Source organism: Ciconia boyciana, chromosome 6 (genome assembly GCF_034638445.1).
Source record: "Ciconia boyciana chromosome 6, ASM3463844v1, whole genome shotgun sequence".
Classification (NCBI taxonomy): domain Eukaryota; kingdom Metazoa; phylum Chordata; class Aves; order Ciconiiformes; family Ciconiidae; genus Ciconia; species Ciconia boyciana.
The window spans coordinates 37,575,820-37,596,500 of record NC_132939.1 but is presented as its reverse complement, the minus strand read 5'-3'; the positions used below and the strand labels follow the sequence as shown (position 1 = coordinate 37,596,500).

The 20,681-nt window shown below is 34.9% G+C and overlaps 1 protein-coding gene across 3 annotated transcripts in view; it reads left to right on the top strand.

Moving 5' to 3' along the window:
• Positions 1–20,681, top strand: part of CDIN1 (CDAN1 interacting nuclease 1) — a 129,433-nt gene that overhangs the window by 49,870 nt on the left and 58,882 nt on the right. For all 3 annotated transcript variants that reach the window (XM_072865552.1, XM_072865554.1, XM_072865555.1), the window contains 5 exons: positions 2,917–2,996; positions 3,360–3,409; positions 6,265–6,332; positions 11,462–11,527; positions 15,122–15,227. In XM_072865552.1, the coding sequence (XP_072721653.1) occupies positions 2,917–2,996; positions 3,360–3,409; positions 6,265–6,332; positions 11,462–11,527; positions 15,122–15,227 (370 nt within the window). The remainder of the gene's footprint in view (positions 1–2,916; positions 2,997–3,359; positions 3,410–6,264; positions 6,333–11,461; positions 11,528–15,121; positions 15,228–20,681) is intronic.

The following is a 20,681-nucleotide window of genomic DNA, read 5'->3' as shown; positions in this document are numbered from 1 at the left end:
TGCTGACAGTACTTTGTTCTCACATCAGCCCTTTTTCCTCTTATAACACAAGAACAGCAAGATGTAAGTTCACAAGGCCATCACAGTAGCCTTAATGCTGTACTGCAGCTGTGTTAAAATGTAAATATGAGGTGTTCTTTATCTCCTTTGAACACTATTACACTTACAGAAGTTTTTTTTCCATGTATTTCATTTTTTTAGGTGCGCTATGGTTATTTCTGCTAGAGTCTGCAAAAATGTAATTAAATTATTACTTTAATGTTTGCATATTTGCAATACAAATGGAAGTAATTTCTTTATTTAAACGACATGTGTGTTACATCCCACCTTTCTTTACTATATTCAAGCGATTATTCAGTTTGACCACAACTAGAAGTGGTATAGCAGCTTGAGTAAGAAGAGTAGATGACCTGCTTTTGTTTAAATATTCACCAGTGTCATCTTACTTTTGATTAAGTAAGGAAGAGATCTATACAAGAATAGTGTTTCAATAAACTTTATTTTCTGACTGGCGTTATTATTCACATAAAAGCCTTAGCACTCCTATGCTGTTTTGGTTTTTACACAATCAGCCTGTTGGTGTGCTGCCACTCCAATAACTGGATGTCTGAAAAAAGCATTACAGTTGAAGATACCTTCTCAACTGCATAGGTAATACAAAATTAACAGTATGCAGGGGTTTTTTTAATTTTGCAGGACATTAGACAAGCAGATAATGTTTATATAAGGGAAGATAATATATCAAAAGCTAGTATAGTAGGTGGTTTTGTTTGATGCCTTTTCTTTTAAAGGCTTAATTTAAAACCTTGTAGAACCAATGTGCCATCAGCATAATATAAAATTCAGTATGTCAATTCATTATTACTCTGATATAGGTAAAGAATAGAATGTCTGGTAACTTCAAGTGAGAAACTGAAGTTGACAGTGTCAGAAATAGAGGAAATATATTTTGCACCTGTAGCTCATTACTCAAAGTAGTGTCCAGTTAAACATTTCCCTAATGTGATCTGTGGGGTTTTTCTGGTTTTTGATCAGTCACAAAATAGCCCAATTTTTTCATAATCAAGTCACGATACTTAAATCAGTAGCCCTTCAAAACAGTGAATTCTACTCAATCTTCCTCAGTTAACACTTCATTATTCTACCATTCTATCAACCTCTCTATTGGCAAACTATTATTTGTGTATTATTGCTACCTACTAAAAAATTGTTATTATTTTAATTTTTAGTGTTAATAAAGTAAATATATACACTACCTTCTGGTTCACATTTTCAATGTTTCTATCCTGTGTACAAAACGCATTTTTAACAGTGTACGAAAGCTAAAGTAAAATGCCTATTTATTCTTACTGTCCACTTATAAAAGTAATGTTTATTTCATATGAGATGAATAAGATACAAATATGTCATATGGCATGATGCATCTGGAAGTGTTTTGGCTTAGTATATCATTCTCTTTAAAAACATTTGTGCAAGCTTTGGCTCCTGCCTGTGATGATGCCATTCTTTGTAGCTCTTGCAAAACCTTTAAACTCATTTTGGGGTTTATATTGCTTTGCATTAGGGTATAGTTTTCTAAACAAAATAGTTTCCTGAAAATACTACTTTCAACTGAATGTGGTGCTTTTAGGAGACAACATTTGGGGAGAAGATTAAAATTACCGTCTCCTTTACTTTCAGCAGAGCGTTTACACACATTCATTAATAGTAGTAGCATTGCTGCTTATATGGCAGATCCCTTCATGTCACAGGTTCCAGGAATCCTTTTCACAGTGTCGTCTGAGGCTTTTGATTCAGTCACTGAAGACAGTGACAAAGCTTTGGCCCTGAGTTGGGGCAAAACAGATGAAGAACAGGAGAAGAGTAGTTTTTCACTTTGTTTACCCGACTGAAGCACACATAGGTTAAAGGAATTTGCCTGAAGTCACAGAGGAAGTCTTTGGCAAAGCTGGGAACCTTGCTAGTCTCAAGCCTGGTCTACACTTAAGGATTCAATGGTATAAATATACCACCAACTGAACTCTATCAGCAGTTGTTCCCAGGAAGGAGGCAGCTTGTGCTTGTGCAGCAGTGTTGTTTTTTCTCCGAGAAACTGTAAAATGAAATGTTTGATGTTTTTAGAATGCATTTTCCTAGAATAAAGTCTTTCCACTACTATTAGTAATTAACTGGTATATGCAACTACCCAGATTAAGCATCTGGAGAGAAAACAATGCCAGTGCTTGCAAGGACTGTATTTGAAAATAAACTAAAGACATGTCCTGATTTATGTTATTTTTTTCATTGTAGTATCAACATTAGTGAATGAAAGACTGACAAATAGTCCTAAAATCACTTCTGATTTCTTTTGTGTCTTGGATTTATACATTTGAAAAGAGCACAGAAAGCCTTTTGCCAGCTTTTAAATACAGTCAAATAAATGTGTCAACACTAAAAAAGTAAATAAATAAATTTGAAAACTACTAAACTGGAATCATCAAGTCTATAAAGTTCTTAAGATTGTTGAGACCAAACATTGTTTTTAAAGGCTGTTTTGAATTTTTACATATCTTCTTCCTTAAGCTCTCATAGGATATGGAGGTTATTTTGAGTTACATTTTCTTTATACAAAGCAGTTTCCTTAGGAGCTGCATGATGCTTCTGAAGCACAAACTGTCCAGTGAAGCTGAGAAAGTAAACAGGGGCCTGCTTTCACCCTGTGCTAATAAAATCCTTTGGTGTTTCAAGACCTTTAGAGTTAATCCTATCAGAATGGGTAAGTAGCTACAAATTTATAGGTTTGTACTTGCTGGTTGGATAATTTTCAAAATTATCAACATCATCAATGTTTTCCTTATAAAAGTATGTGTCTCTTCCTTCCAAGTGTATAACTGAACTAACAGGTTTTTTGTATGTTTATATTCTTTATTTCTCTAGCCTCCAAAACTCTTATAAATAGTATGCTACGGGACCCTTCTCAGATTCCAGATGGAGTTCTAGCAAATCAAGTCTATCAGGTATTAGTCACAGTTGTCTTTTTTTTTTTTTTTTTTTTTTTTTTTTTGTTCCTGTGGCAATGCTGTTATCTGCCTAGCAGAGTAAAAGATTTTAAACCTCATTTAATTACTGTCATCATAAACTATCAGTGAGGTCAGGGTGCACCATAAATGGCAATGCAATATTTGTGAGGAGAGCATTTCACTTTTTAATAGCTTGCTTTTATAGTGAATAAAAGCATGCAGTTTTTGTTTTCTGTGATTAAATCTGAACAGCATCTGATAGCCTTTTTGAAGAAAAGTAATTACTGTGTTTAAGATACTGTTTAACTCTAACAGTTTGTAGTTGCCCATCACTATACTACTACTCTTATTTGTCTGCAGTGTACTGTGAATGACTGTTGTTATGGACCACTGGTGGACTGCATCAAACAGTATCCTTTCCCATAAAATTTTAGGTGCACAATTGACGAGCTTAGACTGTGTGGAAGAGATGTGTCTAGCTTTAACCTGACATAAAGTTCTGCTTCACAAAACACGTTTCATACTCCTCTGTTTTACATTCAATCAGCTAGAGGGTCACTGCAGAGCTTTCTCTTATACTGTTTAGCAAAAATCAGATGGACCACAAGAAGTTGTCAGTTTGGTGGCTACACGTTCATATGCCTGATTGAACCTCTTTGATTTTGATTAGTTGAAATGCATGTCTAGTTTTCTATTAAGACTAGTTGACTATGCTTTGAGTAGTGGAGTTGGACTAGACGATCTCTGGAGATACCTTCTAATCTCAACTATTCTGTGATTAAATTAGTAAATTGCATAGGTAGTGTTCAACATTATGGCATTGCTTTCTTATGAATGTGAGTTTTAATTGGAATGTTTTCAAGTGCAATTCAGGTGTGATTGACCGATTAGTATTTTTAAACTCATATCTGGTGTTCCAGTGCAGTTCTTTTACTTTCTCTTCTTCTTAAAGAAATGAGGCTAGCTGTAGAAAAAACCCTATGTAGCTTGAATTTTAAGGGATTTGGTTTTTTGTAGTGTTGAAATGGTTAATTAGAGATCCTCAGTATCCAGTGAGAATACTGGGGGAACTCCACACAGTACTGAGTATTCCAGATTAAGATTATAATTTGTTAGGAATGATCACTGCAACCCCAAAGCTATTTTAATAAAGTCTGAATGAGTAGCTCTTCTGTTTCAGTCTGCTATCAAAGGAACAATTTCAAAATCATGGCCTGCTATCGCTGAGCAGGCTAGCAAGGCAATTCCCTCCCAAGCCCTAGTGAATCCTTGCATAAATCTCTGCATGCAGTTTGGGGGAAGATCTTGATTTCACTGTACAGTTGCAGGATAGGAGGGCTACAGTGATGTTTAGTTATGCATGAAAAACACTACTACTTGTAGTTGTGATACATGTGGTGGTCACCCCTTAAAAATATGTTATTTCCACTGGAAATACTTGCCTAGTGTCTACTACAGAGTCAGCCCTGCTCCCATTAACTTCAACAGCAGCAGGATAGAATTCTAATTGTATTTGTATTTTGTGGTTTTAATCATAGTCTCAGTGAATACTTAAAATTATCTTCAACATTAAACGCAGCTCTCTGAACGTGGATTAATCTAATAAGTTACACTTTTTAAAAGATTGTTGATCACTAATTTTCGTATCCAGAATTTTAAGATTAATATTTTATTGATGAACAGTCTGGCTATAGTCTTTTGAAAGTGTTGTGTTTAAAAGTAATAATAAAGCATATGTAAAATTATGAACAGTTTTTAAGAATAACTTGCGTGCAGTCTAAAAAGGTCTTTTCTATCCTCTTCAGATTCTGGTTCAAGTGAAGTTATTGAATACACAGTGACATCAGTGAGAATAATGAGGAGTTTTTCAATTCCATTTTGGTACAGAAAAGTTTAATACTAAGCTGCACGAGTGCATTATCTGCAAGTATGTTGCTGAATTAGATGTTAATTTTGAGGTGCATAAAATAGTTAAAAATCAATTTAAAGTTAAGGTTTTAAAAGCATAATGTCTTCTGAAGGATTGCATATTGATTTTAAATATAACTATCTAATTGTATATGCATGGACTAAAGTATGAAGTCAACCTCTTTGTAAATGCCAAGAGGCTATTTTTCAGTAATAGTTCAGATGCTTACGGGAAACTAGGCTGCTAGATTGCATGAGCAGAAAATGGCTTGTGAGGTTATTTACAAGTTTTGCCCCATGGTCATTGCCATACATCAATAACAGGTATTATTATAGACTAAGTCTAAATGTTTCTGCTTATGGTGCATTATAAATTCTGTTTGCAGTATTTTTCTTACATTTTTGCTGTTCTTCATTTGCCCCTTTTATTCTGTAACTGCTAGTAGAGTTTAACGTAATATATAGTTTCAATTGATAAAAACTGTGTATATATATGAAATGATTCCATACAGTTAAGTTTTTTGCTGTTCAGCATAAAGTGTTGATATAAATTAAGTAATTAACTCTAATGGTAAGGTGATCTGTAGTTTAAGTTTTCAGGAGTTATTCTAAACAGAATTAGGAACATAACTGTTTTTAATGTAGGATCCTTTATCATGATGTTCTATAAGATTCTTCTTAAAAGCTTCCAGAATAGAACTTTGACCTCCAGGAGGATACATTAAAAATATTTGATGTGGTGACTTTTTTACATATTGCTAAGAATAGCACATTGGATCAACAGACCGTCAGTGAAGTGAAAAGGACTTCACTATAAAATATTATTTCATCCGTCCCTGACATTAGTTCATGCTTCTGAAAAATCAATTAAAAGGATGTTTTGTTACAGTTAAGATGTTTCAGATGGATGTAGTGCCTATCAATTTCAGAATATAAAGAAAAAAACGGTTTATTTCATTCTTTGCTGAATTAGAGAATTGATAACACTAGTCAGTAAAGAGCAACTTAAAAGGAATTTAACGACATGTTTTAAGCTCACGCTTTCTTTTAAATTTGGGGGGGGGAATAAAGCAAAAATGCAAATATTACCCTTATTTATACTGAATAAATATGATCTAATGGGTCTTAATTTTGTAAAACATATGCTGATGATACAGTAGTCTGATTTTCACAAAGTGCTAAATGCCTCTGAAAATCCCTGTAAGGCATTTCAAAACTTAGAGTTCAAATCCTTGATCACTCCTGAAGTGCAGATGAAGGCCAATAAATTTTATCATTAATTACTTTACGTATGATATTTTTCTGAAGTTGGTTCTTTTCCAAAGTAATCTTCCATTCCTTAACCTAAAGCTATCAGCGCTATTGGGCATGAGCATGAAGTCTTGCTGCGAGAAATGCTTTTGGAAAAAAATCTCTCTTTCATAGGTAAGAATCTGTAGTAGAGGCTAGCCAGTGAATCCTTAACTTCAAAGATTTCGGTGACTGTTTACTTAAGAAAAAAGTAAGCCTCAACGCTCTTTGTATTAGGTAGTAAAGGAAGAGTAAAAAATGATTGATGCTGTACATGTTATCTTTTATTGATTTAGAACTGAGCAGGAACTCAGTTACCTAATACCCAATATATACAGCACATGCACAGGCTTGCAATTAATATTTTATAGAATAAGTAGCTGAAAAAAATGCTTTAATATCTGCTGCAGTATTACTTTTGGTGTCATGAGATATTAGCCATAATCTAGGCCTTATGAGACTTAGGAGGAAGCATAAGAAATATTAGCTTCAGAATGCTTTATGTATTAAAGAACTGCTAGAGGATTCACTCATTTAGCTTTCTGTGCAGTTTCTGCTGAATTTTTGCCCCCTGCCTCCCAACCAATGCAAGCACTGTTTTCACAATCCCTATATTTAAAGTTGTTTTAAGGATTAATTAGTTAGAAAGTTACTTTCATTTTTTTCTTTTAGCCTGCACTAAGTTTCTTGTATATGAGTTCCATTAAAACAATGATTAGCGTTTAAAGCATCATTTCTCTTATTGTGATAATAAACTTAACAATGACTTCTTAAATCTCGGATTCCTTATGTGATGAGACAATAACAAAGTGAAGTGCTGTCTTTTGTTAATGGTTGAGTATTGTACTAAATTTGTGTGATCAGGGAATTTTGCTGGTTTTACCAGAAACTATGATCTCTGATAAAGCTAGTCAGGTTAAGATTTCGGAAACCTTAAACAAATTTAAGAAATTAGAAAGAGTATTAAGATTTTTAAAATATTTGTCCATATGATTAAGGAACAGAGTTAGTGTGCTCTTTTATTTTAGAGAAAAATAAACAAAAGACAGGAATAACTATTGCACACAAACTTGCAATTGACACTCTGAAAATGTGAGGAGGTAGTTTTTCCTACTGGGCTATAAGAGCAGAGAGAGAGGTAATAGGTTTAAGCTGTAATTGCAGAGGGATGTTGAGTTAAAATACTAAACAGTTCTAGGAACAATAAGTATAAAACAAGCTGCTAGGGTAGGTTATGGAATCACCCTCAATGAAAAATTCAAGGCTAGACTTGACACTCATCCATCAAAGCTGGTAATGAAATAAATCCTGTCACGATACAAGGGAATGGACTAGATGACTCACTAATGGATCCTCAACCCAATGATTATCATTTTATTTGGCTTGTGCAAGCTTGTGTAGTATACAAATCAGATTTAAATTTTAATGTTTCGTGACCTTGGATGAGCATCAGTTTTGTCTTTAGAAATAAGCTCTAAGAAATTTGTGCTGTCAAATCAAAATATCTAGAATGGGTTAACTCATTAGAATATAAAGATATAAATGAGAGAGCTTAATTTATTGTTTACATTTTATGTATACTGAAGTCTTTTTAGTCATTATTTAAGATATGTTAAGTGGTTATATTTATTATTTCTGTGCATTGCGTGTGTCTAAGGTTCTAGGTGTGATTTTTTTTTTAAAAAAAAAAAAAAGCTTTTCCTAAGTATCTGCAAGATGAACCCTACTGAACCCCTTGCAATAAAACCTTTCCTTTCTGAAAAATTAGTTCCAAAACCACTTGAAGAAAACCTCAGGAAAACAGAAGAGATGACAGTATTTCCTATAGGTCAACAAATTCAGGCTTTGTTAGGCTATGAGTAAGACTGCATTCCATTTTTGAAGATGGCTTATGACTAAATTGCTGTACTTGGCAATTCCATTACTTTTTAACACGTTAAAGCAACAGAATTCTTGCAGTTTCCATGTTAGTGTACTACGCCAGTGTACTATTCTTCAAGAATAGTAAGTTTTTTGTACCAACTATGTTCACCTGGGCAACAGAGAGTCTATTACAGGAGAAGAAAGCACAGTCAAAGGACACAGTGAATATAAATTGCCCCCGTATAGTCTTGGAGCATGAAACAGCTTTTCAGGTCCAGGACGTAATTTGTCTGGTTTTAGAGCAGTTAGCTTTCAAAGCCTACAGATCAGAAGTAACACCTTCAGATTCACCCAGAAATTGATTGGAAACCTATACAAACTAATGGGGTTTGCATTTTATTAATCCACTGTTCATGTGAAGCATATCATATACCACATCCTCTCTTCAGCAAAAACACAGCTCTCAAGTCTTTTATCACTTTGCCTGAGATTAAAGTGATTAGTGGAAGCTTTCTCTCAAAACAGGCTAACAGTTTCACTTGCCATACTGAAATGCCAGGAATTTCTAGGTTCTATGTAGGATCTTCATTTTTTTATATCTTTGCCATTAATATATTAGGAAAGCTTTTAGCTATGGGAAGGTACTGACCTTTGTCTGGAATCTTATCTTCCTTTGGTTCCCACCATGATGTCCCTCAGTAGTAGCCTGGATATAAATCATGAAATCTGATCGGTGTTTTCTGCTGTAATCTTAAATTTGCAGTTGCTGCTCATTCATGCACCAACAGAAGAATGTTTTGTTTCTTTGTTACATCCAGAGGGTAGTATAAGAACAATGATGTGTTAAACGGTTATGATTGAGTGTAAAGTTATGGTAAAGATGAAGTTCCAGTTTTGTTGGAAATCTAAATTAATGGGGAATCTGTAGAATAACTACTTATTAGGGCTGTTTCAATGTAATTTTCAAATCTGAGCATGCATAAATGTAACTTGTCAAAGCTGCTATGGGCTGGCCTTCAAGCAGTTGTTAAATTGTTCTCTTCATCCATGCAAGAGCTAAAAGATCTTTTAAGGTGCAGAATGCTACCTCTGTAGCTTCTGGACCCATATGAAACATACCTGGGCTGAAAAGCTAGAACTTCTTTTCTTTTGATGGGGTTTTGGTTTAAAAAAGTAGTTTATGGTGACTGTGGGGAGTTTCTGTAATTCTTTTTCTTTTTTTTTCCCCAAAGTTAAAAAAGCTTCAAAATACTTGAAGAAAGAGTAATATATAATTATGCTCCTACCCATGATAGACAACTCACATCAATAATAAACCTGTTTTTTAACATATTTTCGAATGTTTATCATAATACACAATGTTAGGAGAAACCAAGTGAAAACATTCAGAAACAGATTTAAAATAAAAAACATGTTCTTTTTCAAGCGATGCGTTAGGGTCAAATGATTTTAAAAGTAATTGGACATCCCTGAAAAAAAGAGTCTGCTGAAGAATATTAAAAGTAATGCTGATGCAAACTCCAGGTCAAAGACCTGCCAAGTTGACCCATCAGGAAATTTTTTTATATCTATCCTGATTTTCAGTAGGGTTTTTTTAAGGTACATTTCTCTGAATTTGTGATACTAGCATTTGTTAGATGTGATAGAAAAGACTGAACTTTCTATTACCATTTGTGTGTTCTTAAATAATGAAAATTTCATTTAGGACATCCTGTTGTCTTTTCTAGTCTGTTTTAAACAATTAAGCGCAGGTTACAGTTAAATAGAGTTGGATAAAACTGGATTATTCTTTATTTTTATCAAGATTAAGAGATTACTTAGAACATTAATTCATTTTTATGTTATGGCATAACACTGTCTATTCTTAGGTTCTGTTAAATTAGAACCTTGTTAATCTAAAAATCTTTTATCCATATACCTGACAATCTTTGAAAAAATAGCCAACAACCAAGTCTGTCTCCAAATCCTAGAGAAGTTTAATAGCTGATTGGGTGATATAATGAAGTGTTGCATTTCAAAGACTTGTATTTACAATATAGTGTGCTTACAGTGAAGAAATACTCTCAAATTTCAAAATAAATACTACAGCTATCAAAAAGAATAAACAGCTATTGCAGTTTACACTTAAGTGAATGTACAACTTCCCAAAGTGTACACCTGTCCCCCTCCTGTCCCACTTTCAGTATTAGTTCACTATATAAAAAAAATACTTCAGAGTTATATTCTTCAATGAGAAAGAGCAAGGAAGTTTGCTTTAGGCACTTTTAAAATATTTTTATTTCTAAGAGTGTATGTTTTTCTTGATATTAAAATGTTACTTGGACTCAAACTACTGACCTTTCAGGATATGCACAAAGTATTCTAAAACTGAGTTCTGAACATTGGCCATGAAACTACTGTCCTAACCTGATAAATGGATTGGAAATAAGCTACCCAACAGTGAGAATGGACCATTAATTTTAATCAAAGGTGATGTAGAAAGGCGAATGGGATGCATGACAATGTCAACAGCCCAGTAGGTGTTAAGGGGCTACACAGCCTTACTTGTTACTAGGTAGTGCCATTAGTTGAGCTTGGGTGAAGACAGAAAGCCATGCCTGGAATTGAATGACCAGGTCACTCCAAATTCTAATGGAGAAATGGTGTTTCAGAAATACCAATGTAATGGTATCGGAAATCAAGGACAATAGTTTAGAAAATATTAAGGGCTTGCTTTGGGCTTTTTTTTTTTTTTTTAAAGGAAGCATCTTTTGTCATTTGCGGTTTTATCTTGCTCACTCATTATTGTTTCTTGAAATATTCAGCTCTAATATTTGTAAGCAATAGAATTGTATTGTTAATATTAACAGAATTTCTAAATCTTTATATGTTCTGAAATTTGATAAATTCTATAGAATGCTGGATGCAAGAGAAACTAAAATTGTGGCTTCTCTCTCCTTTAATAAATTTCTGGAAGAGAAGGATTTTCTTGTTCTTTTTTTAACAACTTGATGCTAACATTAAAATAAAACCAAGAAGGCAGCTACAGTATATCTACATTTGTGGTGTTGGTAGGATTAATCTTAACAGCTTCCTAATGTGGGGAGGCTCTTCTTTCAATCAGCAAATATACCTCTTTATTTTGAATATTTGGGGGTTATAAAATACTATATGACAGCTTGAATTAATGATGTTTATAATGAAGACATAAAAATGCAGGGATGACAAAGAAGCATTTTTATATCCATGCTTCAGGTTTTCTATGAAGGTTCATTTAATCTGACACAGCATTGCATGCATAAGAAAGATATGTATGACTGCATTAGTAATTCTTGCACTCTTACTTAAAATAAAATTAATTATACTGCTGCCTACTTAATAGAATAGTTTTATAAACAATAGTTCTTATTCTCTATGTATAGCTGAAGATCAGCTTCGTGCAAAGGGTTATGACAAAACACCAGACTTTATTTTAGAAGTGCCAGTAGGTAAGTCTTTTAAAAGAATTTGTATTATTTTATTTGGTGTAGAAGTGTTCATGCTAAAATATTACGGCTACTTAAATGAAGTATATTATAAGATACTACAAATTAGTCTATTTTCTCAGTAGTTACCCAATTAATTTTAAGAACTTCTAGTTTTGGTCAGAGAGGTTTGATCATAAGTAGTATTACCCAGTGTTTCCTCTTTGGTCTCTGCATATTTTTATCTCATTATCACAAAAAGGAAAAAAAGAAAAACAGGCAACAATAAGAACTCCCAAATCCTTACTCCCTGTCACCTGCTGTGCCCACTGTCTTTGTGAACTGAACTATGAAATACCTATAATTGTCTTAAACTTCTAGACCAAATCAGTTCAAAGCAGTCTTAAGACTGCTCCATTACACCTATAAGTCATTGCATAAAGGTTTGTCATTGTGCAGTTATTTTTTTGCCATCACTTTGCATATAAATACAGCTCTGCAGTTCTCTATTTTTTAAAAGCCTGCATAGCAAGAAGGAATAAAAGTAGGTATGAAGGTCATGTCAAATTTCATCTACATTTTCTGGTCTTGAGGCCATGTAAGAACGTAATCAGATGACCTAGTGGCTGGGCCATGGAAGAAAAAGCATCCATATTGTCCAAGTGTAAAGGATTATTAATTAGTTTTTGTAAACTGACTTTCATGCCAAAAGACTTCTGCTTCGCCTCCATAGAACACAGCACCTGTCTATGCAGATGCCTACTGTTGTGTCTATCAGAGAAAATAAGAAGACTGAAAGCAATGTGTGAAAGTCATATACATGACTAGTTTTTTGTTCTTTATATTGACAACAGTTGGAATTCTTACTGAGATAACTGATTTGTACACTGATAGAAGGAATTGAGTGTGTACTATAAAATGTTTCACTACTCAGAAGTGCTTGAGATACCATCTTTCAGCACAATAATCTGTTATCCAATAGATAGACAACTATGTATATAGGAGTCTTCTGAAAAGTTTTTAAAGACTTTCCTTAGCTCAGTGATGTTTGTATTCCTAATCATGTTTCCAAACAAGAGAAATGGTAGTGATGTTAATAAGAGGTTGTAGGTACAAAATAAAAAATACCTTTGTAACTGAACCAATCCATATTTGAAACAGTGAGATTTGCCATCCTAATGATCTGCAATTCACTCTTGTCAAGCCACACTTGGAGAGTTTTCAATTAATATCTTCTACTTCACTTCCATACCTCTTACTTTTGGAGGGTCTCAGGAAGCTACCAAGGACTTGGGAGGATGAGGGAATGGTTGTTTTTTATCAAGTCTAAAGTTAACAGGGAAGATTGTGGAATTACAGAATCACAGAATGGCTGATGCTGGAAGGGACGTCTGGTGGTCATCTGCTCAAGCAGGGTCACCTGGAGCTGGTTGCCCAGGACTATGTCCAGATGGCTTTTGAATATCTCCAAGGATGGAGACTCCGCAACCTCTCTAGGCAACCTGTCCCAGTGCTCAGTCACCCTCACAGTAAAAAAGTGTTTCCTGATGCTCAGATGGACCTTCCCATGTTTCAATTTGTGCCCATTGCCTCTGGTCCTGTCAGTGGGCACCACTGCCTGGGCACCACTGAAAAGAGCCTGGCTCCCTCTTTTTAACACCTGCCCTTCAGATAGTTATATGCATTGATAAGATTCTCCAATAGCGTGGACTTACAATATACACAATATGTACTTGGTATTAAGATACTCACTTTTACATTAGAAACAGATAAGATTATATCCCAGCTGTTCAGGAGCCTGATTAAATGGAAACTAGAAAAGCAACTAGATGGAGCTAATTTTTTTAATGCTTGAGAAGGGAAGCTAGGAAACACCCAAAAGAATTTCTGGGTTTGTAATATTACCCTATTAGAAAGAAGGTTAAAAATAGCCATTAATTTGTTTGCATGGATTTGCCTCTAAAAATCCAAATAGTGGTAGTGCTTTACTTTCTTCAAATTATTTCAGTCACTTGAGATTGGCAGGAAATAATTTTCTACCTGCTGTCTGATCTGAACTAATGTATGGGCAGTCCTTGCATTCTTTTCTTCATGGCTCAGTACGCAGGTAAGAAAGGCAAATGTTTCTTAGAAATTGCTTCTCAACTGACTACACAGTTTATACCTCAGCTATTTTATCTCCTGGGGTCCAAAGGTGTTGGGGGTGGGGGGAGGATGTAGTAGGATAGGCCTACACAATATAGACCTTTCAGTACTTAAAGGGGGCTTATAAGAAAGATAGGGACAAACTTTTTAGCAGGGCCTGTTGCGATAGGACAAGGGGTAATGGTTTTAAACTAAAAGAGGGTAGATTCAGGCTAGATATAAGGAAGAAAGTTTTTACAATGAGGGTGGTGAAACACTGGAACAGGTTGCCCAGAGAGGTGGTAGATGCCCCATCCCTGGAAACATTCAAGGTCAGGTTGGAAGGGGCTCTGAGCAACCTGCTCTAGTTGAAGATGTCCCTGCTCATTGCAGGGGGGTTGGACTAGATGACCTTTAAAGGTCACTTCCAACCCAAACTATTCTATGATTCTATGATAAGTTAACTTGGTTACTGATAGCAGGGTAGTGGTGGCATATAGAGCTTAGTGTGGTGACTTCATGAGTTATTTACCCAGATTTCCTGAGTCATTTTACAGTCTGTGGTCAATCATGTGCTGCCATAGCCTCTTCTAATCTTTCTGTATTGTGTCTGGGTCTGCATGCTCTTTGAGTAGCTCATCCCAGGTCAAACTTAGGCTAAGACATCATGGCTGTGGATATCATAGGGAACTCAAAATAAAGGAAGCATTTTTAAAGACCTCAATAATGATACCCCACATTACCTTTTTGGAGAAAGAATGATCTTTTAGAGTGGTTCTCATGATTTCTCCTGCAAAATTAGGTTGCCAGCTTCAGAGAGGACTTTCCTTTTACCAAAAAAAGATAATTTTATTAATATTAGAAATTCACTCCTCCAAGAAATGAGGAAAGACATGAACCAAAGCAAATCCCACAGCATTGAAAGAAACAGAAATACAAAATCACATTTTTTCACATAAGCCTTCTTATTCCTAACTTCTTTCTGGTGAAGCATTACTGATTTTGCAAAAGTAAGGAAGCAGATATATATCTATGATAAACTACCTTGCCGTTCTCACACCTTCCTGTCTGGATTGGTGAGAAGTTTCTGGTTTTAGCAGCTTCACTAACTCTCGTCATTATTCACCAGAAGTTTTCAATTCCTTACCTGACAACTCCTTTCCAGCAAAGTAAGGTTGAAAGTAGGATGCAATTGCACCTTAGTCTAGTCCCTTTTTCCTTACATTCTGTTTGTGTTAGAATAAATGCATATATCTACAACAGGGTGTAATTAAACTGAACTTGATATAATTATCCATTAAAATATTTTCTGGTACTTTCTTTTTTAAAAGTGTCCTATGTGCATATTTGAAAGATATTTTTACAAATATGTAACTCTGTTGCAACATTAATTATGTGGTAGATTGGGGGGTAAATAGGATATTCCCAAACACATTCTTGCAGGCTGTTGAGTTTGATTTTCAGAGTTCACTTTATTTTCTGCTGTCACCCTAGCTGTTGAAGGACACGTAATTCACTGGATTGAAAGCAAAGCCTCATTCGGTGATGAAAGTAGCCACCAAGCCTACTTGCAGGACCAGTTTTGGAGCTATTGGAACAGGTACATTTCTGTTATTTTTCCTTATAGATAAATAGGACTGCATTTTTAAAATAAGTTACTGGAAAACACACTAGTGACTTTTGTATGAAGCCATGTGAACAAAATACATGTTACTAATTTGGCATTTTGAATGTCATTAATTAGCATGTCAAATTGGAATGCTGAAATATTTGTGAAAAATTCACTTCATAATTGTTAACATGCAGCAGGTACATGTGGTGATTTTGCAATGATGCTAGATGACAAAATAAGTTACTTTGGTACAGAAGTTATATGTCAATTTTTTTAGTATCTGACTTTGAAGGAAGATCTTGCTGTAACGTTTTGTAATACCTGCAAGGTGCCAAATTTGTTATAAAATCTTCACAAACCAAGTGGGCTTTGTGTGTAAAGAACTTTATTGCTCATAGTCGTTGTATCTAGGACAATACTGTTTCACTGGGGTTTTTTAAATAATTTTTTTTTTTATGTTCTCTACGTTTTAAACAGTAATAACAATTATCTTCAAGGTAAAAAATGTAGTGAGTATTTGCAGGAACATAAGGAGGGAAATAAGTTATGCCAGACAGAATTTTTGAACATGTTGATGGTATTGATATAAAGATCTTTTCTTTTAAAGATGGTTAAAATAGTTCTGCTTTATTCTTATAAAGGTCTTTATTGTATATATTTATATATCTTATCATGGAATTAGAAGCCTCCTCACTAGAGGATTTTTCTTCCAAAAAAAATCCTAAACAAGATGCTTCATCTTCAGTTCCATTTTTATGCGTGGTGGAACCCTAAGCAAGGTAGTAAGTGAGGTAAATGGAAGTTTTAATAAAGAATTTTTTGAAGCGTAAATTTAAAAGTCTGCTCAGTGTTCACAAGAGAGCATCCATGAAATCTGAGCGATAGGGGAGAAGATAGCACAAATGTGTGAACATGCAACAAATAGACAACGTGTGCTATTAGAGGCTAGTCTGGTGACCGTTAGTATTTCAGCTGAATATGAGAAATGCCAAGGTGAAAATAGCTAGTCTTAGCTTTGGAAATACCTTTAAAGCAGATTCTATAGGTGGCAGCAGAGAAGGAGAAACCAAATCTTGAGAATAACATCATCAGAGTTCACAATTATGCTCTGCTGCAACAACATTCTTGATTGACATGAGAAGGACCTGCTCTTATTTGACAATCCCAGAAAGCAGTGACTTGTAAAACTTGAATCAAGGTAACAGGAACCTCAGGAAGACTGTCAGTTGTTGAATGAAGATACTGTACTACAGGAAATTTGTAGAAACGAATTTGCGAAACGTATAACCAGAGTACAAGACTTAGAAAGAAATTTGAGTATATACAGTATCTAGGCAAATGGTGAGAATGGCAGGAAAGATGCTGATGCAAATGGTGCTGAACTTGCACATCAGTGTAAATAAGAGGAGATGGAACAGCTCAGGCTGGGAGGAGTCCATTAGATGTACTGGCTGGAATATATTCTGAGGAGAAGGGATGCATTTGAAGAGATCTGTGATGGTATCAGAGAAAAGCAGGTCCAAGAAGTGAATTTTAAATAGATAACATGAGCATAAACATACTCACTAGATTGAGATGGGGTGAAAGTTGAGTAGATAAGTAGGATGAAGGCACTGGTTCATTTGTTGATTGCAGTAAAGTTCCCATTGCAAAGTTGAAGTTGTAGTTTCTGTCTTTTTTTTGTGCTGAACAAAATGACTATCCATGTTTTGGTTTGAGCTATAAAATGTGTAAAACATTTGAGAATAGTGTGTACCATTGGAATCTGCCATTTCCGAAAGAAACTTCTCTTATGCTTTTATCAGGAAACCAAGACACAGCTAACTTCATTTTAATTTTTTCATGTACTAATTAATATTGCAACTCCAAAAATGGAATAACATCTCTCACTGAGCTGTTAGTCAAGTACCTTTAATGTTGCAAAAGCCAGACTGAATTGACACGTGGATCGGTAAGACTGTTTTGGACATAGTTTTGAGATTTTGCCAGATCTTCTGTTATAGCTGTTCATATTGAACACAACTACAAAAGTTTTTGATTCTTCAATATAGTGATTTCACATTCATATAAAGGAAACCAGAAATCTCCTTAGTGAGATTTGTTACTCCCTAAATCCAGAATTTAGTGATAGATTAACTATGGAAATTAGGCAGATTCCTGTGGGTTTTTTTTAAAGAACAAATCCTCTTAGTTTTAATTTTGGTACTGCTTGGCCAAACTAACAGTATCACATCTTCTGAAATGAATTTTGAGTTACTGCAGCTTCTTCTAATATGACAGTTGGGTTAATGAACACTTGTTGACAGGTTGCACATAGGTTAGACATTTAACTTTCATTGCTCTCTGAAACTATTTATATGAAAAGACACAGGTGTAGCTGCACAAACTGTGAATCAGTTTTGTATGATTTAAGCAGCCTATGCCAGGATCTCTCAAGTGAGAACCAGCTTCCCAGTCAATACACTGCACCTGTGTGTCTCCTTTCCTCTTGAAGGAGGAAGCATTTGGAGAAGAAGCATCAGTTCACAATAGAGATATCATGACATTCAACTGATAGCTTAGGGTTTTGTAAACCTGATCTGTTGGTTGATCTTAAAGCCGAAATGAAATTGGAGAGAAAACCTGTAACATCGCCTGTTAGATGTGGATAGAAATATATGTCTAGATACTTTGAAAGGAATGAAGGTGAGAGGTTTTAGACCTTTTCTATTCAGCTTTTTTATTGTTTCTCTGAAAAGTAGGAGTGAGACTGGAAAAGTTTCTAGGTTTTTTTCCCACATCTGTCACAGATGTAAGTTTAATTCGGTACACAATCTGACTGAAAGCTTTGAACATAGCTGTAGTTTGTTTGCTGTTATGTGTGTATTTCATTAAATCCTGTGCTCTGTGCTAACTAAATCTGTGAGTGTCTTAAATTGGTCTGTACTGACAGGAAAGAAATGGCACTTTCTCATTTAACAGAACAGCTCCCTAGATGCAGTCAACCATGTCTGTTCACCTCAGTGCAAAAGAACACCTTTTTATTACTCCGAGTTCTGCAGGGACAGCTTAGCAAGGTTTTTTATGGCTCATACATCAATGGTATTGTTAAGCAATTTTCAGTTGCAGTGCTGCACTGCAACCTCATCTTCAAATTAAGCTTCACATTAAAAATGTACAAAGTGTACCTTGTCAGTGGGTTTGCACAGTTGTAATTTAAGATGATGTTTAGATATTGAGAATTTTCAATAAAGAAACAGGAAAAAGCAAGTTTGGTCTTGCATATTCCCAGACTGATTTTGCAGAGTGGTGTTTTAGAAAAAAGCTATTTTATATACTGAACAAACTTAGTATAAAATGATTCATGTACTCAGAGAATCCCTTCCCTCAGTATGTTTGTTCCTTCAAAGTGGTGGCATCCACTGAGCAGGCTATAGCTTTCACTGCCACGGGGTAAACAAGACAACTGCATGTGCAAAGTATAATTTCTTTGTGCACATGTAGTAGATGCCACACTTTCCATTGTTCACTGGCCTACATTGGTGTATTTCTTGTAACCATGAGGATAAAAAACTGTTGAATAGTGTGTGTGACCAAAGGTAATTTGGAGAGCATGAACAGGAAGTAACACAGATTGCGCTTTAAAACAGGGTCTGAGAACACATTGTGAATTATTTGAGGGTTTAAAGGAATGCTGCTGTTTCTTTTTTTCCTGTAGTGTCTAACTTTTAAAATTTTTCTAACTTAAATTAAAAACTGGAGTCCTGGCTGTAAAAGTCTGTTAGTCAGAGCTGATAGGCATGACTGCTGTTTTCTAAGAGGCATATAGAGATCAGCAGCACATGGTTCAAATAATAATTAGTGTGTGTACTGTCAGTGACTTGCTGTAAGAAGATATAAACTCAAATACAGCAATTTACATTTTCTGTCTTCTGCAAGCCTGACTAAGGCATATGTACATTCTGGAATGTAATTTCTAGAGAGTCCCAGGAGAATGCTTGATGCCGTTATTAGCTAAAGAAACTTTACTGTATGTGAGGAAGACTGTAGGAAAATGTCATATTTGACACTGATATTAAACTAAAGGTAATTTCACGTAGTGAAAGAGAAGCATTTCATCCTCTCTTTGAATAAGAATGGTAAGTCATCCCTGTACTAAATTCCTTCCCCCATTTGCTTGTATTCTAAATGTTGTCCTGTGCTTCTGCTTTTTTGAAAGAATAAATAAAAGCAAGTTTCCCATAAGTAATTTTAAAATAGTAACCACACTTTTTGGAAGCCTTGGAATTTGGAAATTCATTATTAAGTGTGTTGTTAATTATTACATTATGTCTGAACTTGAGACTTCAGTTTATAGCTAACAGAGTAAAATTATAGAGTCCTGTAGATTAAAAGAAGGTATTTATTTCAGATAAATGCGAACAGAAACAATGCAAAAGATTGTATTTCAGTCACAAACAGAGCCAATGTGTTCTTAGGGTTTTTTGAGAAGAGTGTTCTGTTCAAATTCATTTCCAGTTGACTATAAGGCTGAATCATATGTGAGCAAAGGCTGGATCAGAACATCAGAAAGTGATATAAGTTTTTTTCTGTTCAGCTGTTTAAAATGGTTTGACAAGTTACTGTGAAGACTGTTTAAGTAATAATTGTTGTCCGACTGTAGGTGGTAGGGGAAGACGGAGTTATGCTGTGGGTTTATTGATGTCTGTTCTATAACAAGATCAATATTCTCCAATTGCAAATGGTTTAAAAAGTTGTACTGGTGAGTTGAAAGCCAGTGGTATAACAACTTGACTTGGAGGAAACCTTGGGAGTTGCATTTGTCAAGTGGCTAGGAAAACTGTTCATGCATACCCAGTATCCAAAGCTTCATTGGCAGCCCAAACATAAAGAACTGAAAGGTCATTCTTCTTCTTGCAGTATGATGGTTTGTTGACATATTTTGACACACTGGTACAATGCTGAAAGGTTTTGACCTTACTGCAACACTGAGGGACTTAGGGTTTGTTTAGCTATCTAATGCTTGTAGATTTTCACACATGCTGGGTTTTGCTCTGCTCCTTTTTCTCTCCCTCCTGGCTCCACTTGAATTAGTAAATTAATCTTAAACAAAAATGGATGTAGACAGAAGAGAGAGTTTATTATGATTTTTGCTGCTTATAGATAAGTTTCTTCAAAAGTAATTCACTTTTTTAAAATTTGCCATGCCAACTTGCTAACCTTAGTAGCACTGAGTAAGATACGTTTGTTTATAGACAAGAGAATCAAAAGCAGTGAAGAGTGCTGATTTTTGCTAGTTTACTGATTCAGTAGTTTAACTTGTGAAGATGATAAAATTCTGTGTTCTCCTGCGAGATAAATAGAGATATATGTGTATACTCACACACAGACATACACACACACATATATAGGCATACCTCTGCACTTCACAAATGTTCTAGGTACATTTAGCTTATTTCCAAC